Source organism: Crotalus tigris, unplaced genomic scaffold (assembly GCF_016545835.1).
Source record: "Crotalus tigris isolate CLP2741 ecotype Arizona unplaced genomic scaffold, ASM1654583v1 scf7180000020074.1721668, whole genome shotgun sequence".
Classification (NCBI taxonomy): Eukaryota; Metazoa; Chordata; class Lepidosauria; order Squamata; family Viperidae; genus Crotalus; species Crotalus tigris.
Window position 1 is genome coordinate 422,658 of NW_024097846.1, and position 27,958 is coordinate 450,615.

General features: G+C 37.7%; 1 protein-coding gene across 4 annotated transcripts in view; it reads right to left on the minus strand.

Annotated features, from left to right (window-relative positions):
• The window catches only part of LOC120318124 (collagen alpha-1(XXVIII) chain-like), a 72,909-nt gene extending 45,415 nt beyond the window's left edge, over nucleotides 1–27,494 (minus strand). The window contains exons 1-6 of one of the 4 annotated variants that reach the window (XM_039365422.1): nucleotides 27,399–27,494; nucleotides 4,592–4,764; nucleotides 2,755–3,323; nucleotides 1,556–1,576; nucleotides 1,203–1,262; nucleotides 13–66 (exon numbers count right to left, since the gene is read on the minus strand). In XM_039365422.1, coding sequence (XP_039221356.1) covers nucleotides 13–66; nucleotides 1,203–1,262; nucleotides 1,556–1,576; nucleotides 2,755–3,323; nucleotides 4,592–4,748 — 861 coding nt within the window. In that variant the 5' untranslated portion in view covers nucleotides 4,749–4,764; nucleotides 27,399–27,494. Of the gene's footprint in view, nucleotides 1–12; nucleotides 67–1,202; nucleotides 1,263–1,555; nucleotides 1,577–2,754; nucleotides 3,324–4,591; nucleotides 4,765–5,857; nucleotides 6,173–6,193; nucleotides 6,317–12,500; nucleotides 12,549–27,398 lie in introns of those variants that run through there. The other 3 variants (XM_039365419.1, XM_039365418.1, XM_039365420.1) reach the window with 3 other exon arrangements.
• Between the last annotated feature and the right edge of the window lie 464 nt (nucleotides 27,495–27,958).

Consider the following 27,958-nt stretch of genomic DNA (forward strand, 5'->3'; position numbering starts at 1 on the left):
AGATCGTAGCACCTTTCCTCCTTTTGCACCAGGCGCTCCATCATCCCCTGGGCGACCTTTTTTACCCTGGAAGTAAAAGATGTAAAAGTGGAAAGTTAATGGAGTTCTTTATTCTCCAACTTCCTAGACATTATTATACTTCAACAACTTTCACTTGTTGCTCCCAAGAACAAAAGAGAAGATGGCTAGGAAAACAAGGAACAATATTCTAGGAACTTTTGCTTAAAGTACTACCTAAATTTTGTTACTAAAGACTGTGGCTCATAGTGATGCTGCAAGAGGAAATATACAGTAGAGGTAGTTCTCAGAATGTACTGTATACTGCGAAAAAACAGAGAAATTCTCACTTGTCAAGAGGGAGGGTGGAAGTCATGTAGAGACTGGGACATATCTTTACAGTATCTTTCTACTCTGAATAGTTAAGAGAAGTGGACTACATATATCATATAACCAACAGCATCAATGTTGAACCATTTATTATACATTCCACTTACTCTCATGCTTTAATTCCATCATATAACATGTTTATTGAACTCATAATGATTTCAACTCCCTATCTGTCCATTCCATAATTCAAAATGACTAATGAGCTAACATAGGGTGTGCCCCCCCCTCCAGGCCTAGCTGCACTGTAGAGAGTAGAGAGGATGGCCTTGACAGCCAGGGGGAAGATCTGTTACAAAGCAACAAAAAATAAATATGGCTTAAGCTATGATAAAAAATTACAAAAGTGCCTAAAGCAGGCATCTCTCTAATTCGCATGATTGTGTTGTAATTGTTCTTTGATGAAACTCACTGGTGATTTTTGTTCTCAGAATAAAATGAAGGAAGACTTTCCTGGGTCTCACCCCCTGCTCTCCAAAGACAAGGCAAAATAGAAATGTAATGAACTCTCCTTGGCCTTGCTGACAATTTCAGTTTAACCTAATGTCTGTTCATCTGAAACTCTCCCACTGAGTTTTGGGAAGCAACTTTAGAGCAACTGTCTTGGGTATGCCAACCGAGTTTATATATCTGCACAACTGCATGCAGATACAGTTTCTGTGATCGTCCTACTGAATCACAAGCCTGCCTTTTCTCAATGCACATTTCACCAGCACTGCAAATTAACAAAGTGCCACTGTTAAAATTAATCCACATTGTACATAGAATGTAAGCTACAGAACCAGAAAAGTGAGGGGGGGGGGGAGAAAGATACTTACAGCAGGGCCAGGAAGGCCCTTTTCTCCTTTTTCACAGTCACATACAGGAGGCTGAGGACACTTTTTGGGGGAAAACAACCAAGCAAATGAATCTTCAATATAATTGAGACAGACTGTGTTTTGCTTATAACTATTCTTATATTTTCTGTTTTTAATCAATTTATATCATACACTTGTAATGCCTCCATACCATTAAGGGAGGGTTGTATTGATTAAAGAATACCAGTAATAAAACTAAGTAACATTTTCACCAACGTGGATAATTATTTAACTTTCATGTTCATTTATCAGGCAACTAGTTTTAAACATAATCCCCCCCCTCCTTCATTCAGCTATCCACAAATATGACTTACCCCTTCTTCTGCCAGGTCTTTCTAGAGAGATAGATAAACGGAAAGAAAATTAGATTTTTACAGATCATAAAGCATAGTTCTTTAAAAAGTGAAAAAGCAAGGTCATGGGAAGATAATTCCAACATAGCAATACGTGTACTATGCCATTTCTGTTGTTTTATTTGACAAAACCTCTGTATAATTAATAGTTACATAACAGAGTGGACAAGGAAAGGTTGCTTAGTTGATTCATAATATACTGAGAACATAAGACAACAAGTATTAGTATCTATATATTTGAAGTTCTAAAGTGGTAAAGCTTTTTGGAAAAGGTGGGAGATACCTTTAGCTCCACCCCCAACATTCCTCCTGTCCTCATCCTCACCACCCTGAAGCCCAACCTACCTAGTCTGGAACAGAGGGAAACCTCAGTCCACAAAGGCCCAAATGCAAGGGCTTTCCTACCCTGGATATCTACATGAATGCATTATGGAAGCAGAGGTTGGAAAAAATGTAATGTAGGACATCAAAAACATACATAACTCTAGTGTCTTAATAAATCAGCATGGAAAAACGGAACATGTTGGTTATATTATTGGCCCATAACATGGCCTCATACTCACAAACAAAACATTTTGCCCCTCCATGTTTTTTTTATTTACTTGTATTTATGTTTCCTTTCTTTTGTATAGCTCAAGATGGTGTACATTTTGAGCTATACATCTCCTTCCTCCAGTTTCTCTCTCTTCCTTCCTCCTTTGTACATCTCCCTCCTCTTATTTCTCCAACAACAAACCTGTGTGGTGGAATGGGCAGGGTGCAACTGGCTGGTCAAAGTCAGCCAAGGAATTACTGTAGCTGAGGGTAGACGAGAGTCATGATCTCTTAGTTCCTAGTCCTGCACACTAATTTCTAGACTGGTTTCTGTCATCTTCTTAAAAGAGTAATCAACCCAGCTCTTGGCTCATCTTTTCCAACTGATTACGCAGCACATATTCAAGTAATTTGACTAAATTCTAATATGCCGTTGAACAGTTAGCATTTTGACAGCTACCTTGTGAGGAGGGATATAATTCTGGTTTCCTGAAAGGAGGGATGTTTGGAGCCATGTGTTACAAGTGATATTCCATTACAGAACATTTGCACATAACCCACTGAAAAATTGTATCTGCATAAGGGATAAATCCAGTATATTGGCCCACTGAAGTATTTTCCCCTACCATTTCTTTGAGGATTCTTTCCACCACGTCTTTTTCCTGCAGATTGAAGACAAACCTGGAGGCTGGAACACTGGCCAGTAGCCGGAGTTTGGCAGCATTGGCCACCTCCTCGGCTACTCTGGTCATTCCCACAGTGAAGAACACGATACCTTGATGTTTAGCATCGGCAGTAGCTGAAAAAATATCTGGATTTCTCGGATGGTCTGCCCCATCAGTCAACAACACAGCAACTTTCACACTACCATGAGTTCCCTCAGTCATATAGAGCTGAGTGAGATTTGTAATGGCATAGGTGGTATAGGTCCCATGGCCAATGTATGTAATGGGAGCAATTCGAGACTTAAAAGCCTCGGGGCCCGTCCAGTCTCTAAATGCTTGCTCAATCAGGACCGTGCTGCTATACTGAAGTAAGGCAGTCCTCCAGCTGAGTGCGCGGCCGGAGCTGAGCTGCAGGCCTTTCATTCTGTCTACTGTCTCCAAGACAAACTTTTTCTGCTGCTCATGATTGAAGTTCTTAGCACTCTCTGAACTGTCCAAGAGAAAGGCCATTTCCAGAATGCAGTCTTCATCTAGAAATCAAAAAAGTCAGAGGAAGAAAATAGCTCAGATTAATCACTTGAACGCTAAAGACATGACCTCTTTTGTATCCTTCAGTCTTCCACAGATGTTTGGAAAACCTACTGAAGACATTGAACTTGTTTTCCTCCAACACACACTAACACAGTTCTGCACAATTCTATACAAATCTACTTGGAAGTCCTACTGAGTTCAGAGGAGTTTATTCCGAAGTGGGCATGGGCCTTGCCATAGGTCTGTGTCTGGGAGAAAAGATGCATCTGCCCATACCACTCTCAGAGCTATTCTGGTCTGGTAGCTTCTGGATGGATTGTAGGCCCCAGAATTCCCAGCTGGGGTGGCTATTAGAATGGCAAAGGCTTTTCTGGAGTTGAATGCTGGAGAATGAGTTTCTCATAAAGAAACTTTAAATACGGCGTGCATAATAGGCAAATGTGGACATAGTTATTTAAATGTCAATATTTTCTAATATCTAGTTTTTCCAGCTTTTCAGACATACTAAGTATTTTCCTGCAAAATATTGAGTAAGTCTGAAAAGCTGGAAAAACTAGATATTTTTTTTTCCTGAGATGAGCCACTCATTTGTATATAACAGAGGTAGACGATCTGTTGGCTCCTGCCTTTGAACCATCCATTTTGCAGCCTCTCCCGAAAACAGAGCTGAAAATCTGTGGTTTATCTTTCTGCCTCTGTGGTAAACCTAAAGAAATGAAGTTGTAGCCATACATATTACTTCAGAAGTAGAAGGTATATGTGTCCACTTACTTGTTTTTGATCTTCCCCAATCAAGCATCTTTAAGGTAAATTGGACAAACTTCCCATCTCTTCCAGTTAGTTGGGCTATGTCTGATGGAAGTTATAATGTAACAATCTGGAGGGCATCATATAACACAAAACCACACACAAAGGGTGTGATAATGGCATAGTCATTCTTCACCCTGTGGCCTTCTGTGCCAATGAGCTATTCATTTGGCTATTTAATGGACATCAAAAGAGCACTAAATCTACGGCCAGAAATAGCCTAACTGACAAATCACAGATACAAAACACTTGTAGGGCAACTTGACAGCTGGGTTACATTTCCTGTTCAAACACCCAGCTGCACTCAGACAATCCAGCTTCATCTTCCTTAAGGAGAGTAAGTAGTGCTTGATTGCGATACATAAGTCCAGCATTCAGACTATTGCACTTGCAGAATACAAAATAAATTTTAGACTCTGGTAGATTAAACTTGGTTTAATAACTATTCAAAAATTATCACCTTGGTCGCTTGAATTGGGATATTTTTCTACTGCATTTGAGATAAATGGTTTGCTCTTCTGCTTTCTGACTCCATTTCTTTTTTCTTCATTGGTGTTTTCTACTAGAAATACATGAAGATCCAGCAAAACCAAAGGCCACAATAATCTAGAGATCATGGTTTGCTCTGTTTTACTGAAAAGCACAAAGAACAGTAAATTAAATATAGTCCCCATTTAGCAAAAAGCATGACATGCAAATAATTCTTTTTGCATATGCACGTGTGTAATCTATAAAGTATTCATTCCATGTTCTTCCATTAAAGTAGAGGTAATCCTCAACTTACAACCATTCATTTAACAACTGTTCAAAATTATGATGGGTCTGGAACAAGTATTTTACAACCCTTGGCCATTTTAAAATGTCACGCAATCCCCATGTAGTCACATGACTGCATTTCAGGCACTTGGCAACTAGCTTACCTTTACAACCAGTTGGAATGTCCCATAGACATGTGACCATGATTTGTAATGCCTATTTGGATTGGGTTTGCACTTGTGATTTTAAAATATGCGGACTTCAACCCCCAGAATTCCCCAGCTAGCACCGAAGATGTTGAAATCCACCCATCTTAAAGTTGCCAAGTTTGAAAAGTGCTGCTCTAAACCACCCAAAATTCCAAACTGAGCAAAGCTTTAAGTTTGATTTCAGCAAAATAATATTTCAGCTACTTCGGTGTATTGAATTATTTTGATAACTTATATCACACAGCAGTACAAGAACAAGAAAAATGATCAAAAGGGTAACAAGGTCTAGACTAGAAGCCATAAAACATGCAAATAGAATTGTCCTCCTTTGCTTTTTGTAGGATGACTGTGCCTTGAGATTGAAACTTGCTATAACCAGCTACATCCACAAATTAAGATGTATCAATATATCTAATTGAAACAATCATTGCTAAAGAAATAAAATTGTCCCCAGGACTATTGTACAACTATTAAATAAAGGCTTTGTTTTCAATTTCTACAGTCTGTAGAGATAAAGAAAAAAAGAAATTAGATAAATGAAATATAATCTGCATCATATGCCCTGGGTTCCCTGCAAAAAATGACAGGATAGAAAAAAAAATTAAAATCTCAATTAATGTTAAGAACCAGAATCCATGCTATAGTAAGCTATGAATGCAAACCACTTTTAAGTGGCAGGTGTTCGCCCCAAGAAGCCATTCATCAACAGTGTGTTGTGATGGAAAAGAAACAGCATTCCCACAATTGTCTTCAACTCTTACCCTCAATTACAAATTTGGCCGAATCTCTTGCAGGCTTGTCACAGTTGGCTAATGGCAGTCCTTAACAATGCTGAGAATTTCTCATGGAGCTTGCTGCCCTCCTTGTGGGCTGCCACATTCTCTGTGCCAATCCCAGAAGAACATCAATTAAGTAAAAGTTGCCTGAGAAATATCAACAGCCATAAATATTGCTGGATAAGTATAAATCAACAACTTAAATCAAGATAAAGTTGTTTACAAATTCTCACTAGTCTCAGGATGACTAAGGAGGACTACACCAATCTAGCATCTGGTTGAAACTTTATGCAAACTTTTAATTCTTGTCTGTGGACTTACCTCTCTTGGTAAAATGATACGGATGCAGTGGAAACTGGATACTGCTTCAGGAAGAATGTGGATTCTTCTGCCTAGTGTAGCTGCTTTGCTAATTTAGTAGCTAAACAGTGAAAAGGGGTGGGACTAGGGGGAGGGAAAGAGGAACAGAAGAGGGGAGTGGGACAAAAAAACCAACAACAGACCAGTCCTCCATTATCTAGGTTCCCCCTCACAACATTCACAATGACTGAAATCCACATTTCCAGACACATTTATTCACACTTCTATCAATAAAAGAGATGAGTACATGTCATACATCTAAAGCTATATTTCATGATGACCAAGTTAGAGAGGAAGCTATACTTCATGATAAATAGTTTGAGAGAAAACGTTTTTTCCCTCCTATTTTCTTTTACTCTTTCACCTCTGATAAGAAACATTATAGAAAGAGAGCTGTGTTAATCTATTTTGTTTATTTATTTAATAATAAATAAAAAGCCAAACTGAAAGCCAAACTCTGGGTAGCTTACAATCCAAGAATAAAACAATATGCACAATAATAGAAATGCAAAAAACAGTAAACCAAAAGAGAAAAACCTAGTGCCAGAATCACACTTCCCTGATGCCATTCACTACCTTCTCATCTCACTCAAATCTCACCCTATCATTGCATGGGTAAAGAGCCAGGTCATAAGTGCTCTCTTGAAGGATAAAAGGTTGGGGTCCCCAAAATCTGCCTATGGACTGCCAAGGATTCATGGACCACAAGGCTAAAAATCTCTAGCCTATGGTATCAAAAAATCAGAAGGAATATAATAGCATTGTTCCAGACTTACAAATTTTATTAAAAATACAAGCTTTCATGGGCTACAATTCCTTCATCAGATGCAATGGATAATTGCAAAAATGCTGCCATCCTCCTCCTAATTTTTAGGCAAGGAGTAGAGGAGGAAAATTAAGAATCAGATAGAAGAAGAAAACAGTTTGGACTGAAGATTCATTTTTGAAAAATAAATAAACAAACATGTAGGCTGTCCAGATGTGTTGAACTTCAACTACCATCATGCTATCTCTAGAGAAGATAGAGACAATGGGGAGTTTGGGGAAAAATAAAATAAGCATCAATCATACTGGCAGCAGGTTAGGGGAACTCCAAAGTGATACCATATCTGGAATTTTCATCAATCGTATAAATACCTAAACTGGATACTGATGAGTTTATGAAGCAAAACCATAAGCTTCCTCAGCTTTGGGTCCTTCAATAAGGTGGACAATTCCATAATTGCCATCTGCATGACTGGCTAGAGCATAGGTCTTCAAACTTGGCCCTTTTATGACTTGTGAACTTCAACTTCCAGAATTCCTCAGCCAGCGTGCTCAGGACATCTGAAAGTTGGAGGAGGCCAACCACTTCCATTTCAATATGTTATGTGTTCAGCTGCCAACTCATATTTGTAATTGATTGCTTTTACTTAAAGCTAGGATGCATACATTACTGGATGAATGATGCAGCAAACAAAAACAAAAATAAAAAACCCTCAAAAGCATGGGCATGGTCTATACTCATTCATGCTATCATGTATTTTTTAACCTCTTAAAGACTCACAAGGCTTTATTCAGCTTTTGTATTCCATATTACATTATTTTTGAGCAGTGCTTCCTCAAAGATATTTGGGGGAGGGACAGTTTTAGAGTAGGCCTAGAGCACCAAAGGAAGAGAGGCTCTACTACAACCTTTTGTCCCTTTGATGCTTCACTTTGTTGCTCCACTTTATTTTCTTTGTGGCTCCATTTTGTTCCACTTCCCTTCCAATGGTTAGCCATGGGAGAGTTTCAGGTGGGAGAGATGGATTGGGCCTGCAGTGTGCTGGTGTGGACAAAGTAGCTAATAATCCTCCAGTCCCATAGATTTCCCATGTTTCCTTATCATTCATAAAAGAGTGCCTGTCTTTTTTAGAACCCTCCATGATTGGCTAAAACACATACAACATCACAGGATTATTGCATTTCATAATGTTCTTACAGTATACACCATTTCATACTAAAGTAAACAAATGTACTACCTATATGTACTCTGTGCGTACTTCTGCCTTTCCTCAAGCTTGGAGAATCTGTATTTTTTTTTATAAAAAAATCTCCATTTATTCTTGATTTTTTTTCCTGACTGCTGGCCTTCTGGCTGTAATAAAGATCTCATTTGATGTATTTTTTTAAGTCAAAATCCTGTCAGTAAGCTCTATGTAGTTCAAGGAAATTTATCAGGTTGATTAGTATTGGATTACATTGGAAACCCACTACGTATTACATATTTTGTGCTTAATAAATATGTTTCTTATGAATTCAGTGGAGCTATAAAAAGATTTATGGATTAAATGTACTAAAAGAATGTGTGTGTGTGTGTGTGTGTGTGTGAGAGAGAGAGAGAGAGAGAGAGAGAAAGAGAGAGAGAGAAAGAAAGAAAGAAAAGAGAAAGAAAGAAAGAAAGAAAGAAAGAAAGGAAGGAAGAAAGAAAGAAAGAAAGAAAGAAAGAATCAGTTTGGCTAGTTTGGTCTTGTGATTAAGGCACTAAGATAAAAAGCAGGAGACTGTGGGTTCAAGTTCAGCCTTAGCCATGAAAGTCTGAGTGACTTTTGACCAGTCACTCTGTCTTAGCCCAACCCACTTTACAGGGTTGTTCCAGGATAATGCAATACAGCTGATTACCTATTTTATTTATTTTTCTTGTCTTGACTTGCATTGCCTGCTGCAAAGTCCCTCAGATTTTTTTAAAAAAGCAACATAATACACAATGTACAGAATAGTGCTACTCAATCATAACAACTTTAGGTTTTATGGACTTCAACTCCCAGAATTCTCTAACCAGTAAACTGGCTGTGGAATTCTGGAAGTTGAAGTTGATACAACTTAAAGTTGCTAAAGTTGAGAAATACTGGTATACTTCCATTACCACAAAATGTTTGAAAATGTATAAACCAAGAAAGTGTGTGTGTGTGTGTGTATTTGTTTGTTTAGCATTACTAAGTCTAGATCTTCCTTATGATTGTATGTGCATGCATATCTATTTATTTAGTAGCAAATTCTTAGCTGCAGGCTGATTACATTATTAACTAACACAATTACCTACAGGACACTATTTCATTTTGCCCAGGTGTTTTTCCTCCAGTTGGTTAGTAGATTTCTTAGAAGTTTTAAGTATGCGCTACTTGACATCATCCTAAATAAAATTCATGGTATGTGACAGGTTGGCTGCTATACTGGGCACTTCTAGACATGTAGCTGTTTAAAATTGTAATATAAATCAGAGCTGAAATGCATTTCGGAGTGTTGGGGTAAGCAAAATTGAGATTGTCTATGTTCACCCTAGACATTAAGCAGACAGCTTGATTTAAAAAATAACAAGCAAAATTAATAACAGAAATGCAGTATTATTTTGTCACACACAACAGCATAATTAAATATAGTCTTTACCCACTCTAAGGCAGAAATCCAATTTCTGATCTAATTGTTCTATCATAGAATGAGCTGCCTATTCATACAATAACACTACACAAATAATTCATCCTGGATATTCTTCAGCATTGAGTTATTTATTTGCTTTTTTTAACAACCTATTTTTCAGTACAGACAGTCTCAATGTAACTCACGATGTAAATGCAAAGCTGTGCAAATGTAATTAATTCAAATAGTTCAAACATAACAACAACAATAAAAAAGAAGGAAAATCACAATTCAAAACATCTGAGGACTGAGGAAACAAACAAACAAAACCCCCTCTTGTTGCACTCTTTGGAATAAAAAGTCCAAAGCTAGCATCACCAAGCAGGCCTTGCTTTTAGTTGCAACTGGACAAACCCATGACCCATTGTTTCAGATATATTTGCTTACTCCAACAGAGAAAAAGAATGAACATGGGTGAGCAAAAGAGCAATGGGAGCAGGAGTGACTTCCAACTTTTTGACAGCTTCCCCAATGGCATTCCTTGTAGGAAGCTAGCAGGGAACATTGGAAATGATCATGTGATCATGAGTGACAGTGTTCAGTAGCATTGAAGTGGCCATGACTTTGCCAATTTCAAAAAGTTGGTTCAGTTATTGCCCTCAGATGCACTCTTTTGCTCAAAAGAAAGTTACGAACAATGAGACCCAAGAGTTTTAATGGTATATAGATCTGTTTCAAACAGAGCTATATAAATTTGTCACTGTATGGGTCTCTTGAGTCTGAGAGGTCTATCTAATGGATTCACCTGAATATTTGAGATGATTGGTAAATCATCATGAATATTACTCTCTAACCTGTCTTGTCAGAGATAATGGGTGTCAGAATATTGCAGTATTCAAACATTCCTAATTTATGTTGCCATGCTGGATTATATCTCTGAGTTACTAAATGGTAGTTAAGAAAAAAATCCTACAACTATTCAGTAATAAGAGGGGATCAGGAACAAAATCTTTCTGAGGTAGAAACTGTTTGGTTTTATACATTTTTTTAAAACTGCAAAATGTGTTTTCTCTAAAGTATTTTTTAAAAATATGCCACTGAACCCACATATGCCTGGAGGCTCTCTGAGTTAACTTATCCATCCATAATGAAGTTGAAAACCATTTTTTTTTTAAAAAAATAGGAATGTTAGAAATCTGATGTGTTGATATGTTGTTACATGCAGAGTATATTCCAATTGTTGAAGGAGCCTAAGGCATCACTCCCATAGAGAAAGAATGACATGATAATTAATGTCTGACAATTATTCAGGTCTATGCAAAAATTTATACCCATAGCATTGAAGATTTGATTTGCCTATAAAAGGTCAAGAAATTATCTATATAATGTCTGAAATGTATCTCCAGATTGAAGCATATCCCCAAACTGAAAATAATTTTAAACCTTTTAAAGATTTTGACCTCAACACTTTTGATTAAATTATGCTAAATTGGAATATATTTTAGATGCCTCTCATAGAAGTGCAACTGATAGAGCCTAGCATTTGTGCTCTATACATCATAATTAAGTATATACTTATGAGAATGTTTTACTTTTGTAAAACTTCTAAAGCACATTTCCCCATTTCTATTCAAGTTTCTTTAGGGAACAGCAACATCCAAGTTAGATAATAGTTTAGTAATAAATCTCCATCAGAATCAGGTTGGATTCTGGATCCCTATGAATTTAATAATCCTATGGAGCAAGTGATTGAAAGCACCTGAAGCATTGGTAAGAGGGAGACAAAAATATTCCTTACTGCCATCTGGTCATAACTCTTTCTCAGTAACTGATAAGGCTGTAAATATGAAATTAACTGTCTAGTTAGGTGACGTCCTCTGGGTAAAATTGGGGATGCATAAAAACTTTCTTTGCTATCTTAAAGAAAACCAGCAGGTATGATGTTTCAAAAATTGTCCTGTGTTTAAGTTCTTATTCAATTTTGAGTAACTTTATGCCACTTTCTATTGCTAAGGCTGGAGTCTTAAATCATGTCCTATGGTCACTAGCATGCCTAATAACCTTATATTCTTCAGGTTCCATACTCTAAATTATTTATTTGCTTTATGACTGGACAAACAGCCATAAAAGCCATTTTGTGAATGGCAAGCATCCCCTTGATGGCCACAGTACTCATAACATGCTTTTAAAATGCCAAATGTGGCCACTATCCAGAAAAAGGCAGGACTATTTGTCTAATCTAACTTATTTCATAGGGATAAAAATCTTTTCAGGGAGAAGAATTCTACTCAGAATTCCTGGAGAAAATAAGTGCAATAAGTAGATATATAAGTGAGGGAGCCCCCAACACAGCTAGTCTCTTGGATATCCTGCTGTAGCCCCATGACATAACTCAGATATCTTCTCGACCTTCAATTCTCCCTTTTCATCTCCTTGGGACCTCAAGAATGAAAGTGACAACAGTCATTTGGTGTGAATCCCAGAATAAGTTTAAGAAGCTCTACCTGTAGAAAGGTCTGAAAAACATCTGCCTAAGACAGTGGTTCTCAACCTTTTTAATGCCGCGAGCCCCAACCGGTTGTAAGTCGAGGACTACCCAACCGGTCGTAAGTTGAGGACTACCCAACCGGTCATAAGTCGAGGACTACCCAACCGGTCATAAGTCGAGGACTTTCCCTGCCCGGGAGCGCCGCACATGCGTGATGCCGCCCCCTGCGCTGGCCGAGGCGTAGCTGGCAAGCGGCAGAGACGGAGCAGGCCGACCACCAGCTGGGCAACCAGCCGGCCGAGCCTAAGGGAGGAAAGGCACCCACTGGGCCCCATGCGCACCAGCAACCCTCCCTGCGCCCACCGGCCTCCCATCTCCCACCCCTGGCCCTCTTTTACTTACATTTTTAGTAGTTGCTCAGCAGGAAGGGGTGGAAACTTCCAGACAGCTCGCCTTTGCTGCAGACAACTTGCAGCACCGTTTGCAGAATGGGACCTTTGGTGGGCTCAGCCGGGCAGAGACAACCTGGACAATTCCTATTGGCTTTTGAAAGCCAATAGAATTAGACTCTATTCAAGAGAATCTATTCTATTGGCTTTCAAAAGCCAATAGAATAAAAGGGAGTAGCACAGCTAAGGAAAAGGGGAAAAAATGGCAGACTGCATTGTTTGGCGACCCCCGTGAAATGGTCATTCGACCCCAAATGGGGTCATGACCCACAGGTTGAGAACTGCTGGCCTAAGACCTTACAGAACTGGCACCTTTCAGGGCGTATAACAGAAGAAAATCACAATATCACAAGAAGGAAAAGGTCAGAGAAGGTTCAGTTGTAAAACAGCACAGCAGTTCATCAGGCAGACAGAATATGAGTCTCCTAACTTCTGCTTCTCAATGAATTGCTTCCAAGAGCCAGAACTAATATTCTGCTAGCACTAAACCAACTGATATTCTGGTGTAGAATGACAACAAGGATGGAATTCTGTAGCATTCAGCTAGGACCAAGTGTCATTGAACTCAGTGGGACTGACCTCTGCATAGCTATGCCTACGATTATGCTCAAAGACAGATGAAGCACTTTTTATTTAGTAAAAGCTGCATTATTTTATGGGGATAATCTATTGGAAATCTTGTGTCAAAATTGGGGGGAGGGACCAACGGAACACAAGGGCAGGGCCAAGTCATAATGGATATAGCCTCCCCCCCCCCAATTATCTCCCTTTCTCATTTCCCAATATCTTTTTCTCTCTCCTTTTTCCCTCCCCATCCAGCATACACCAGAGAAGGCTGCTGCAAAGTCTCCATTAGTTCCTTCAGTCCTGAGGGTGTCATGAAAAGGTGCTAAGAGTTAGGTTAGAGTCCACCCCCTTATATGTTTCAGTCATGTGCAAAGAGAGAGGGACAGTGGGAAAATTGCATTATAAGAACCAAAAGATCTCCCACTTGAGAAAAGGATAAGTCTCCTCTCCCTTGTGCTCCCTACCCTTCAGTTGATTCCTTGTAATTTAAGAAAAAAAAAATACTAAGGCATACCTAAATTGCAAGATGTGAGACAAGAGAGTAATGTATACATTGAGCCTGACTCCTCTTTGTGTAGAAAAAGGGACCCAACTTCCAGCAAGAATTGTGTCCATTTTTACACAATATTTTCTGGGAATTTAGATATTTCAGCCAGCGCTGCCTAGCTCTGCTCTCTCTTTGCTTGCAAATTAGTCATTCTTTACTGATGGTTTTGAAAATCATCTACCACCATTTGCTGTGATAACTCTGGAAGTCACAAAGCAGATCCAAACGATTAAAAAAAGGGGGTGGGGGAAGCTCCTGAAAATCCCTGGAGACAGTCAGAGTAATTTGAGGTGCAATAAAGCAAAACACCTTGTAGATAGATGCTGCAAGGGGAACTGGAAGGATTCCTCTTCCTGAGTTATTGCATGTTAAAATTAGACCTTAAATTATTTTTCTCCGTGATTTGAGTGATTTTAGACCTGAACACACACACACACACGCCAATAATGTATCTGACCCAGACTAAAAACTCTGTTGTCAATTGTGACCACAGGGTGTCAGCCTTTACCCATATTTAAATGGAAGAGGAGACTAAAGGAGGCTGTTAAAATAATTTTCTTTGTGGCTCCCATTAAGGTGCATTGACTTCCTAATTTCTTGCTTTTTTTTATAGATAGATAGATAGATAGATAGATAGATAGATAGATAGATAGATAGATAGATAGATAGATAGAGATAGAGATATATTGCACCCAATCAGTGTAGATCTTATTTTACAAACTTCCTTTTTTATATTACATACAACAAATTTCAAAGGGAAAGTTTTGTCTTTTAGTACTGTGATCTAAGAGCCACGCACAGGAAATTAGTAAATGCTGAGCTTCAAATAGTAGTAGCCAGTAGGGCAAATGGAGGATTGGTGAAATTAGAAGAGAATGCCCCACCCCCAATCAGTTAACTTCATGGCATCTCAGTTGGTCTAGGATAGTTATACGAAATGTCTGGCTCAGTTGATTGAGCCAACAACAACAACAGCAACTCTTTTGTAGAGGGAATAAGGACTAGTGGCTGCCATACTGATCGTTTCCAGCAGTATGGGCCCATACTCATAGCCACCACTAGAGGAATCATGCCACACAAGCCTAAGATTTCACAGAGGAACCTTTGCTGTTGTTTCTCCTTTCGGCAGTGACAATCTTCAGAATCTTCTACTGTAGCTTGTGGATTGGGCACTTCCACAGACAGTATAAAGTTATTTGGATGGGGGGAAGGAGTGACATACCTGCAACTTTTTCTCCTGTTCTTGGCTGAAGCTCACTGACTATACTGTATTGTCTGACAAGAAACCAGGACAATCAGCAGGCCATCAGGACCGTGGATAGCTCACTATGGGATCTAGAGGCACACAGGTTCAGCTGAAGAACATGAAGCTTACAAATGCTAACCTCAAACTAGGCTGCTACTAGCTAGGGTCTAATTACATTAAGAAGTGTGGTTCTTTCAGAGGCTGGGATTCTTTTCTTGAAACCAATCCCTCTAAATCAGGGGTCTTCAAACGTGGCACGCTGGCTGAGGAATTCTGGGAGTTGAAGTCCACAAGTCATAAAAGGGCTAAGTTTGAAGACCCCTGCTGTAAACCTCTGTATTTCCAGCTCTTATGACAAGGAAGGACGATGGCCTGGAAGAAAGAATGAATGTATACCTAGTCTTCATCAATGTCCTTAGTGTTCATTCATAAATTCATATTGTCCAATGTCAATGAATGAAACTACCTAATATGCAGTCTTCCCTAGTGTACACATCTGGTGAACATTTCTTTTTTCTGTAAATGGGTGTTTGCACATATCTTCTATCATATGCCTGTTTTATATCGTAACACTGCAATTATTATAGAAATAAGTAGCTTCCATGATAACTGTGCCCCTGTACATGTGCTGGTTTGAGAAATGTTGAGATAAGGCTGGTTGATAAAAAAAAGGCTCAAACAAAAATTGCCTGCATCTATATGTGTTACTATTACATGCCACTCCATATGAAAAGTAGACTTTAAAAAGGCAGCTCTTGAAAAGGCTGGGGATGGGGATCCCTTTACTTGTCTGTAATTATGCCATTCAGTTTCTCAGGGCAGAACAGCTTTTTTTGCTCCTCATTTGTTAAGGGTGAAACTACGCTGGACTGTATCAGTTCAGTCTGCAAGATTCTTCTCTATTAGGGAGAAGACTTCTAACTATGTATGTGTGTTAGGGAACAGGGTTCTAACTCAATACTTCCCAACTGATCAGATCAGTGGACTCCATGAATGCACTAATAACTGATCCTGTGATGGGTGCTAAACTTTAGTTTTAAATAATTCCCCAACCTGTCAAGGAATGCAGAAAAAAATGAGATGTGGCATTCTCTTGCAAGATTTCAGGTGAGAACATCAGCATTTCATAATATTTGGTAGTCTCTAGTTTTTGACCATTTTAATTAAAAAGTTTAATTTATTTAATGTTGAGGTCCTTCTAAGGCAATTTAAGCAGCCATGTATGATCAGTTCCCATCCGGCACTGCAATGCCTATACCTATCTTATATTTTTAAAAGCTTTCTGTGACAATGTGGTAATCCACATAGAGTTAGGAATTTCCTCATTTTTTGGGATGTGCTGGTATTTTCTTAATATATCCAGACTTCAAGGTTGCAATCTGAGATGATACAGTGCAGGAGCAATGTAAGGACATGAAAGCTGCTTATCTAGCCTGGGGTTTTTATCAGATTCTGGTTGAGGGCAGGGGCAGGAAAATTTTTTAGCAGCTGCAGCTAGAGATGACCTTTCTTTTTAAAAGAATTAAGGCAAAATAGGTCTTTTAAATTAAGCAGAGGCATGAGATCAGTTTTGATCCTTATTGGGAGGTGAGTAAAATCACACTTCCATGTAAGCTGGAGTCATATGATTCTGTGCTCCACTGAAGAAAGGATTTTTACTTGTAACTCTGCTATATATCAGAAATGTAGCAATTTTCCAGTCTAAAACTATGTTTGCTGAAATAATCAGAATTTCATTTTCTGGCAAAGGCATCTGAGGGGATAAAAGTTCCTATCAGCCAGGTACAATTAAATTTACCTGATTTGGTTTTAAATTGCCTCTATAAGTTTTCTAATCTCTCTAGCATAATGATGAGCCTGTGAGCCTATTATTTTGTTGGTCTTGTAATCTTTTAATTAAACTTTCAACCTCTTCCCACTGAGCTATTCTTCTCTGTTATCTCAGTATATCATTAGGTAACAACACATGCCTTTTGTTTACAACAGTGGTTCTTAACCTGTGGGTCGGGACCCCATTTGGGGTCGAATGACCATTTCACGGGGGTCGCCAAACAAGGCTGTCTGCCATTTTTTTCCCATTTTCTTTGGCCACACCCCTGGCACCCAGTATAAGTGGTTGGGGGTCACCACAACATGGGGAACTATATTATGGGGTCGCGGCATTAGAAAGGTTGAGAACCACTGGTTTACAAGGACAGTTTCTATTTGAATTAAGTATCACCAGAGGCTCATGAATTGTGTCATTTCATAGAGTAGAAAATGAAACACAGGCATATATATATATATATATATATATATATATATATATATATATATATATATTCTGAGGTTTTCGCGGGTGTTTGTATGTAGGTCTTTGGTTATTCAGGTTTTCTCCTGCGTAAAATTGGAAGTGTCTTGGCGACGTTTCGACGAAGTCCAAGACACTTCCAAGCCTGAAGATGATGAATGGGACTTTGTTGAAATGTTGCTAAGACACTTCCAATTTTACGCGGGAGAAAACCCAAATAACCAAAGACCTATATATATATATATAGGCTCCTAAAATAGAGAGAAATCGTGTTCTTTACCTTATGCTTGAATCAGAATATAATGTTTGTCAGCTAAATAATGAAAATGTTAATAATCTGGGAACTTACTCCTTTCATTTCTTAATCTACTCATATATGGATAGGAAATAATCCTTCTGAGACTCTCTGCCACAACTTCACTACCAGCACCAATGTTTATTGCTTCTAAGGTACTTAATGGGCTCTATGTTCTATATAAAAAAATGTAACAATACTAACAGGTAGAAACTTTTAAAGTTTTGCATAAAGTCATAGCCTAAAAAGAGAAAAATGGAGGATTTTTTGAAAGAACAAAGGAAACTTGGTAAGGCAGGGGAAACTAAAAAGGTTAATGAAAACAATAGTTAACTTTGAAATAGGGTGATCCAAAATAAAATGAAATAAAATGTGGGAGAAACATAAGAAAGGAAAACAAGTATTTATAATGAGCATATCAGAGCCCAGTCAATCATTTAAAAGGAGATAGTGCTACCCACCAGGAGGATCATCACAGAAAATGTATGCAAGAAACAGCACCAGAAGATTAATGGTTGAACAGCAGAGATCAACAGAGGAAGAAAAGTGAGTAAAAGCAGAGAAGAAAGATAAGAAGGAGTAAAATCAGGAAGAGACCAAAAGGTTAAGAGGGGGAAAAAATTACTTGCCATCAAACAGTATAGGAAGTTAAAACAGAAATTGAATATAATTGCATATTAAGTACACCAAATAGGCATTAGCTGCTCCTTCTCTTGCTTTATTTGATTCTGCCATTTATTTTTGTATTATTAAAAAGGACAACCTGTCCTGCTGCATATCTCCAGGAGTTACAGAATCATCAAAGACATATCATTAAAATATATTCAGATATAAAAATGAGGAAATAGTACTATCACTAGTACTGGAACTGTACTTTCATGAAAGATCAGATGTTAAGAGTGAATAGAACTATGTTTAGCTTTTTCCTAATTTGAGGAAAAGAAGCTGTATTTTTTGTTACAATGCATTTTATCATAGAGCTATGGCTGTACTTACGTAATGACATTATAACCAGCTATAATACAACTGTACAGTAATGGAAGGAGGCAGGGAAAAAGGATTCACCTGCAATGAATGAATCCTAGTAAGGATTAAAATATTCATTTATAATACTTCATTTAGCTAAGGATAGAAACTGTAGTCCTCCATTTGTTGTTGGACGTCACTTTGAGCAGCATTGCTTGTTATAAGAGCATTAGTTTTTTTACTGTATAATGGAATAAAAAATGAAATTGAAGGCAGCAAAATTAATAGGCTATAAAATAAACTGCAACATTAGTGATCTCTTAAAAAACCAGATGATCATGCAGGTTTAATTTCCAATTGTTTTTTGGTGATTGGGCTTCAACGTAACTGTAGCTTTGCTAGTACTGTCACTCAGTTTAAAAACATTTTCTCTAAAATTCTGAGAAAGGTTGCAGAGTTATACAATACTTCTCTGCACCCATCCACCTAGGAGTAAGAAAAGAATGGAAATTATTTCTGTTCAGGCATGCATACATTTCCATACATTCCACACAAATGTATCCAAATAAAATTCCTTTAAAAAGAAAGTCTTAAAGAGAAACACTGATTAGACAAGTACTGGGTTTCTGATTGGCAGATGAGATGGAGCAGGATTTCTTAACATTCCTTAGCATGCTGAATGGAGAATTCTAGGAGCTCAAGTCCATACGTCTTAAAGTTGCCAAGTTTGAGAAACACTAAGATACAGCATTATCTAGAATGGATGTTGAATTGAAACCTAACGGTTTTGGCCTGCTGCATATATTGTTGTCAAATTAAAGCCTCTGAGTTGAGCTTGCATCCTTGTGATTTCCATAGGCCTGCAAACATATTTTTTCCCAGTATGATATGGACATTGTTTTCTTATTTAAGATTGAATCCAACATTCATCATTGCAGTAATGCTTCCAAGATAGCTAAAGTAATAATATTCCATTAAAAACTAGCAAATAAAATATATCTCTGTCTAAATAAGATGATCTCCTCAACCTGCAAACACATCTGAAATTCAGTAGGTAATTACAATTGGAAGATCAATAAGAACAGAATCAGAATAACATATCTCATGACCTCTTTTTCCATCAACTGTACTGAACTTATCTCAGTCATGAATATTTTCTGCCGGCCCTGAACAAAAGAAAGAACTGGAAGAACTTCTAACTTCTAGTGAAGAACATTAACTTAATTTCATAAAGGAACAAAGATGTGATCAACTATGCATAGAGTACATAGCTGCATATTCTCGGTTCAACGGCTATGATATAAAGGCTTTCAACAATTCTTTTTTTTTAATTTTACAAAAGCTGTCAATTTAGTATCAAGTGATTCAGCTAACTTTTAAAGATGAAAGAGAAGATGAAAGAAAAAGTTAAGATGAAAAGCTCTTTAAAACAGGTATCTGATGATGTAAAATAATGACAAAGTGGACATTTTGGAGAATAATATAGAAATTATAGACAGAGAGTTGGAAAGAAAATAGATAAGTGGATCTATTGAACTTGAGAAAAAAAGAATTTACTTTAAGATTCAGAGCAATCAATTGCAGAGGATTGTGGTGAAGATATTAGAGAAGAGAATATTTTTTTGGATTGGGATGAGAATGCAGAGGCATAAATTGATAAGGTATGTAGAATAAATACAAGATCTGTGAGATTAAGAAATGTTCCAAGGGAAATGTTGGCACACTTTGTCAGGAAGAAAACAAGGGATCTGGTTTTGCAGCAGCATTTTAATACAAGACTGAAGACTGATCATATAGATATAGTTGTTCTTAAAAATTATTATTAGAATTTTGCATAAGAGAAAAGGATATTATTTCCTTTTAAATTCAGGTGGAAAAAGATCTCATTTTGATGGGACAATTGACAGATATGGCTTTGATTGAATTCTGATTGAACTGCTTTACCTTTTCTGATTTTTCAATCCGTTGAGGATTGTCCTATTTCCTGATAGTCTCCTATCCTACCAAACCTCCTTAGATGAAGTCAGGTAATCTAACAGTAATATTTATAAATTTAGTGGGATTGGATCCAGATTATAACGTTACATTTCATCACCTGAAAATAATACATACTGCACCAAATATGATTGCTTTCTGAATTGACACATATAGGATTCTGATCCTTTTGCTTACTTTTCATTAGAATCATGATTTATTTTTCATAGTTATTTCAAATGAGGCTTAAATTTGACTAATTTAGCCTAGATTCAATCTATTATGTTAATTTCCACAGTATTCATAACCTCAGAGCTATTCCTAGTTGGATTTGTATTCCATGGTTTGAAGCTGTAGGTTGACAAAACTAATCAAACTTTCCACTGAGAATAGTTACTAGTTTTAAGAGATGCTATATAATACCAAGGCATTTAAGCAAAAACAAAACCAACTTTAGAAAGGCTAATGAAATTGTGGCTATGTAAATGTAGTTAATAGGAAAGGGATCTATTGCCTCCTTGACATTTCATTTTTAATGGTAAGAATTTTCTATTCATCAGCAGGTTCCCCATCTTGATATGATAAGCATGAAAGAAAGAAGTTTTCTTCTCTTAAATACCACAAAATGTAATCCATTAAGGAAAAGATGACCCACTATCGGTTGATAAATAGAATGGTCAGTGTTATCAGACTGTGCTTAAAAGAAAACCCAGCCAGTAAGTTCTATGAAATTGGCTGCATCCCCAATAAAACAAGAAAGGCTTCAGATAAATAAGTGCCATTATCTCCTCTACCTTGCGGTAATCAAGGATGGCTTCAGAAAGGTCAAAAAAAATGTTTACACCAAACTGCTGGTACAGAAACCAGAACTGGCCACCTTAAATAGTATCCCTCAGAAAAAGATGCATAACTGGAAGATTTCTTTGATCTACTGTAACAATCTCATGGCAAGGTTGGAGGTACTATTCTGGGTAGGTTAGGGATTAAGGTAAATTTTTTTTTTTATTTTATTAAATCAGATTTAGCTTTTATCCTAACCACCCTCATTTTTTTTTTTTTTTGCTATGATCCCATCTGAGGTCAAGTGTAGCTGTCAGCCAAAAAAAGGTACATATTTTATTTGGATCATACCTTTATTATTTTTACAAACAACTCAAAGTGGCAGGCCTAATCCTGTTTTGCTTCAAGACCCATCTCTATTTATGATGTCCCAGCCAGAAGCAATGATTCACTAACAGTGTTGGTTCCCTTGGTAAAAATACAAATTGGGAATGCAAAACGAATTTAGCACTAGCTCAATCTCTTCATTCAGTAGAGCACTATTAGGAGAATGAATCTCAGACGTGTTCGCTGTTGTGGTGCAAGCTCTTCCCTTTTGTATGCCTATGTGACACCCTAATGCACATATAACATTAGCAGGCTTGCATTGCAACAGCATAATGTTGCTTTAATTATTTGACTCCCTTGACTATCCCAAGGATGCCTTTAAGCTCAGGAATCACTTCCTACAATTCGGATTTAAATGTATTGATGCCAGTTACTCAGCCCACATAAATACTTCCAGCACTTCCAATCATATAAATACTCCAGGTTGCTAAAATGAACACCTTTTCCATGAACTTTACAGCCAGATCAGGCTTGATGAATACCACCTGGATTATGACTGCTGATACAAGTGGATAGCTTTACTATCACACCAGTCTCACCAGCATCAGCTGTGGTAGAATGGGAGGAAAAACTATAATGCTTAGTATACAGTTGTCTTACTGTAAAAAGGAATGTTCAAAGAGTGGGAGGTATATGTTTATATCTATGGTTTGAAGAGGCTTTGCTGTTATACAGTACTAACAGATAACTGTCTGTATCTTAAGCTTCAGTACTGTAGGCTGAGTTCTCTGCAGCGCAAGGCATGCGTTGCTGGGTTCCCCAAGCTAGCATTAGTGTTCGCTTAAACAGCAGGTGGCTTGATTTGGGGGAATAGGTGTATTCTGGTGCTTGTACACAAAAGTGGTTGCTCTTAGTCACCATTTTCCAACCTTGGCAACCTGAAGATGTTCTCATGCTGGCTGAGGAATTCCAGGAGTTGAAGTCCACACATTTTTAGGTTACCAAGTTTGAAGGACACTGGCTTAGATCGTGTGCATTCTGCCCATATGTTGTGCTCCTTTAGACAAGGGTGTAATTCCTCTAGGATTGCATGACAACTTTGCAGCAGATTGTACTCAGCGGCATTTTGTTTTTAAAGACTAAAGGTCTGGTTGGGGAGCTTCTGTGCCTGTGTGCCCAGGACAGCCATCTCCTCTGCCTTGATGTCTGTATGCCACTGTTTCTCTTTGTTCCATCACCTTTGCTCTCTAAATCCTTAGAAGGACTTTGGCTGGTTTTGTTTTTGCTTTCTGGTATCACTTTCCCATATGTCTCCTCAGTATAATTCTTTTTTCCCCTCTTTGAATTAAATCTCACTCAGTAAAACTGACTTTGTTATTCACAATCTCTGCCCAGGGGCACACTCAAATTTAGGGAAGCTGTGGTTAGTCTCCATACATTCTAGGAGATCGGTCTTCTCCAACCTGAACACAATTACTTTTATTGAAAGGATTGTCTTCAGACTGTAAATGTTTGTAATGATCAAAGCACAGGCATGTCTGGGTTATGGGGTATTGTCCCCACAGATCCCATGAATGGAGTCTCTCAATCCACCAGTCACAACTTTCCCACAGCTTCTGAGGGAAAGCTTACTTGGTTGTGCTGTCACCATCCACCATCCACAAAAATCCCTTTTTGTGCTGGTTTATCCAGGAAAATGAAAGTGGCAAACTGTTTACCTTGGCAGCCGGTATGGACTCACTGTCAGAACAAGAATGCTGATTTAAAAGAAATGCAAGTGCTTATGTGTGTGTACACGCAGGTGAGTGGATGTGCACACATGTAAATAAATAAATAAACAAACACTACAGATGTCAATTGTCATTTTCTTCTATTTCAGATACTGGTTTTCCTCACCAGGAATACTCACACACGTACATACAGAACATAAGCAAAACAAGTATAGAAGGTATACAAAGCTTATATGATTAATCCAAACATGGTAGTCACATCTAGCTGACACTAGTTCCAAGACTGCTAAATATTTTTGGATCTCCGGTCTTATATTCCTGGAGACTGGAATGCTATTTATCTGGTTCTAAGCCAGTTCTGGACAGGATCCTTCCTTTTCCTGTGACAGGAAAAACTCCTTATTCCTTTTTTTTTTTTTTTGGAGGAGGGAGCACACAAAATAGCTTACCCAATGTATGTATATATATATACATTGAATATACTATATATTTTATAGTGGCCCAGGACAATTCCTCTTCATTCAATGCAACTCAGGCAAGCCAAAAGGTTGGACATGCCTCATTTACACTGAAGGGGTAGATATGATCGACAGTGCAAAGTTAGGATTTCCTAACCTGAACCAAATATGGGATGAGATTTAAATTTAGGATGAAAATTCGGCCCATGTCAGTATATCTCATTTAAAATCAAATCCAGGAATAGAAGATGTTTTGCTCCCCATACTAAACTAGGGGAGACTAGTTTTCGACTTTCAATTCATACATGCTCTATTAAAAGATAAAGATGGGAAGTGCCTCTCTAGGGCCAATATCCCTTGATCAGGTCCATGAGCTGAGTTGCTTCCCAATGCTCCATCATTCCACCTAGTCTGTACATTAAATAGCCTACTGACTCTGTAATGTGACCTATTAAGTGCTCAATAATTTTAGCTTTGCAGGACCGCTTTTCTTTGTACTGCAAGGCTAATCATTTCCATTGTTTCTAAAATGATCATGACTATTGCGATACCATGATTCTGTATAACAGAGGTCAGGAGACTGAATCTGATATGCTCTTATCAATACAGATCTACAGACATGGGCTGCAGGGCAATACGTTTTGGACAAACTAATGTTGCATATATATTTATGGATCAGTCATAATTTCAGGACCCTAATTTGTGGCATCATCTCAGTGGGTGCTTGTCCGTCTATTAAAGGATCTATTAAGTTTGTAACAGGATAAATATGTATTATCCTTATTGAGAACAAGACTTTGACACAGGTTTTGCTATATAGTCATTCTAAACATGTAACAAACCTATACTGTATTAAATGACTTTGTATCTTGTTAAGTGGATCAACATGCAGCGAACAAATATACTATTTATTTTATTTGAGAATAAATTATGACATTCTAAATTAAGGACTACTGCATAGTTATAGCATTAGAGAATTATAGCAACTGTAGACTTAGCAAATCAGGAGAGGCGAAGGTTTACTGGAATTATAGTTTGCAACGTTTAGATGAAACCAACAATATTTTTTTGAGGCAAATTAGACATTCTGGTTTACCTCGCCAAAGAGCTAGATAAAGTAGGAGGCTAACTCATTAGCTAATTATTGACTGAAATTGCATTGTACTTCAGTGAACAATGATTTGTAAAACAAGGTGCAGCAGGCTGGTTCACACATAATAAGTATTTTTAAACCAGAAACACTAGGTGCATGTATCATATTTAGCTAAGTGCATATAAACTATACTATATTTAAGTGCAATGTTACATTTTACAATTCATGTTACATGACCAAGCTGCTGAAGTATTAATGTAGCCCAATTTTTACTTTGTCAAAATAGCTATTTTAAGTCTTTGTAATAAAAAAATTAAATGGTATTGTCTTTCATTTTCTGAGACCAAGTTGTCAACAAAACTGCTAGAGGCTACTAATAATTATTTTACCATTTTAGTTTTAACTTTTTGACATGCTTTGCCCCTCTTTAATTACTGATCCTTTCTCAATTTTGACATACATTAACCTAAAGAGTTTGCCACACTTTGAGACAACAAAAAATGAACTCTGGTCCAAATTCACATTTTTAACCTGAGTGGCTGGGTCATGTATTTGATTTACCAGCAACTTGTGCAATGGACTGTTTTGAGCAGGAAGCCACTAACAACTTTTCTGGTTTTTTAAGTGAATAGACAAACATTCCCTAATCTAAGCAAACAAATGCAATTGTGGCATATCTTCTTAAATTACCAAGAGTATCGTTTCCTTTCCAACCTGAATGATAATATTGACTGAGGTCAGAGTCTTGGCAAACACAAACTTCTCATGAAACAAATAAATCAATACCCTTACTGAATATCTTAATGTTCACAATGCTGTTGAATATGAACAGGTATTCAAGCTGAAATGCTGGGAAAAGAACCAAAGTTGTTTTATAGTATCCAACTTTTCTAGGTTAAAATAAAGATTACAATCCTAAGTAATCATATAGCCAATACTTGGCTTTTAAATATAATTTGTAATATATATTTTATCAGAAAGTTTGAAGTAACACAGTGTGTTATACCCTACTGTGCTTTTTTGTTTATTGATGCAGTATATGTGAACCCAGCTACTGTGGCTCATGCAGTTAACCAAATTGTTAGGCAAATTGTGGTTTAAGCATTGTACAGATACCCGAAACTAATCGTGTTTTCTTAAAGTGGTATACTGAATGAGCATAAAACTCTGACCACTTTTAAGAAATGCTCATATCTGAAAAAGGAGATGGGATTCTCACAATTCCTTTAAGCGGTTATCTTGGTAACCATATACATCTTTTAAATAAATAAATAAATAAAATATATTTATCTATTTAAAAGATAATGCAACAAAACAGAGTTTTGAACATGAAAAGTAAAAAAGGGTTAATATTGCACCATTATTTGATTTTCATATGTCGCTTTCAATGTATCTTTGTTGAAGTCATCCCCAAAATATTTTTTAGATTTGTAAAAGATACTGTTCAGGCATCATAGGAAAACTGAGTTCAAAATAGATTATCACCTCCCCATTTCCAAATTTGGGAAGTGGTATTCCACAGTAGCTCTAGCTTCCTTCCAAGAAAGACTGGCACAATTCTGTAGAGATCAAGCTAAGCTTTTAACGAGATGCTGATGATTTTTTCTATTGCATCTTCAGACTTTCCGGTTGCCTAAGTGCAAACCTTCCAGCTTTCTTTGGGACCCAGTTGCTTGAGTGAATTGGGGTGTTGCAGTATTGTGTCTAGGCCTCAGCTGGCCATGCTAGCTCGCTTGCAGCTTCTGTGTAAGCAGCCAATAAGCAACAGTGCCTCTGTTTTCTATTGGGGCAATGGAGATCAGCAGCCTTCCCTAAATTCCTACCCCCTTCCTTTTGCTTGGGATTAAAAAAGGGAGACCTCCTCCCCCCCCCCGTCCCCCTCAATCCCTTCTTCTCCATGAGCAGCTGGTTTCATTTGGCCAGCTTGCTGCCTGGGACTTGCTGTGAAACCACGACAAGAATTCCACTGAACCACAAAGCAAACAACAATAGGAAAAGCCCTTCCGTGCAGAAAGGAATGTTTCAAGCCCTGTTCACCCACAGCGCATGGAGGCAGGCAGACAGAGCCTGGAAAAGCCGCTCCGTCCCTCCCCTTCTCTTCCTCCCCCTCCTCCAATCTCCATGTCTCTGGATCTTGTGATGGAGAGATCTTATCCCTTCTTTGTGATTCAAAGGTGCCAGGAAGCTCATTGAATATTCTGATCTGCCCCCAGAGTTTCTTGTGGCTTGACCCCGGTGCTGTGTCGTACCATACCCCAAGCAACCCTGAACCTGCATAAATCACAACTCTACCAAACCTGCAGACACTTGTGCTTTTTTCTTCTTCTTTTTCCTCCTCCTCCTCGCCTTAATGGAAACATTTTGGAGATTAGAGTCCTTGAGTGATCTAATAAGGGGGGGGGAATAAAAGTGGAGGGGCTGAAAAAGCTTGTCTCCTAGTACACAATCAACAGTTCTACCTTACTTTCAAATACTGAAGATATAGTTTTGCCTCCCTTTGTATATAGACTGTTGCAGTGCAGAAGGGGTAGTGATGGTTTCAATAATAATATCCATACACCTCAAATTTATACAGTACCTGTTGAGAGGAACATCTACAACCAATCATGCATTCTTTGGCAATGGAAGAAGAAATGTAACTCAACAGCTGGTAGTTCTAGGCGTTTTTTTGAAAGCTCCAGCAGCTTGCAAACTGTCTTACACGATGGATCACTCGAAAAGCTGAATATCTAAGTTGCACAATAAAATATTATGCATTTGGATTTGACTTCTCAAATGTGGTTTTTTTGTCTTTTGCATTTATTGCCTGTCTTTTCTCTGAAGAGCTCAGGGCTGCATTTACAGATGTTTCCCTTACTTCCACAAGAAACTAGTATGGTAGACTGGGTAAAAACAGCAATGCTGTCCTGTAGGTATTTTATATTAAAATATATAATTATAGAAAAAAAATGAACACTATAGGAATAATACTTAAACAAAAGCTGCAGTTTTGAATGCATATATTTATTGTGTGGGTGGTGTAGATACTGGAGCCGCTATTTTATATGTGTGAATTCATTATCACAGAGCAACTAAGATAACAGTTTCATGTCTTATGACATCTCAAAATAATAATACTAATTACACTAAGATCTGCAT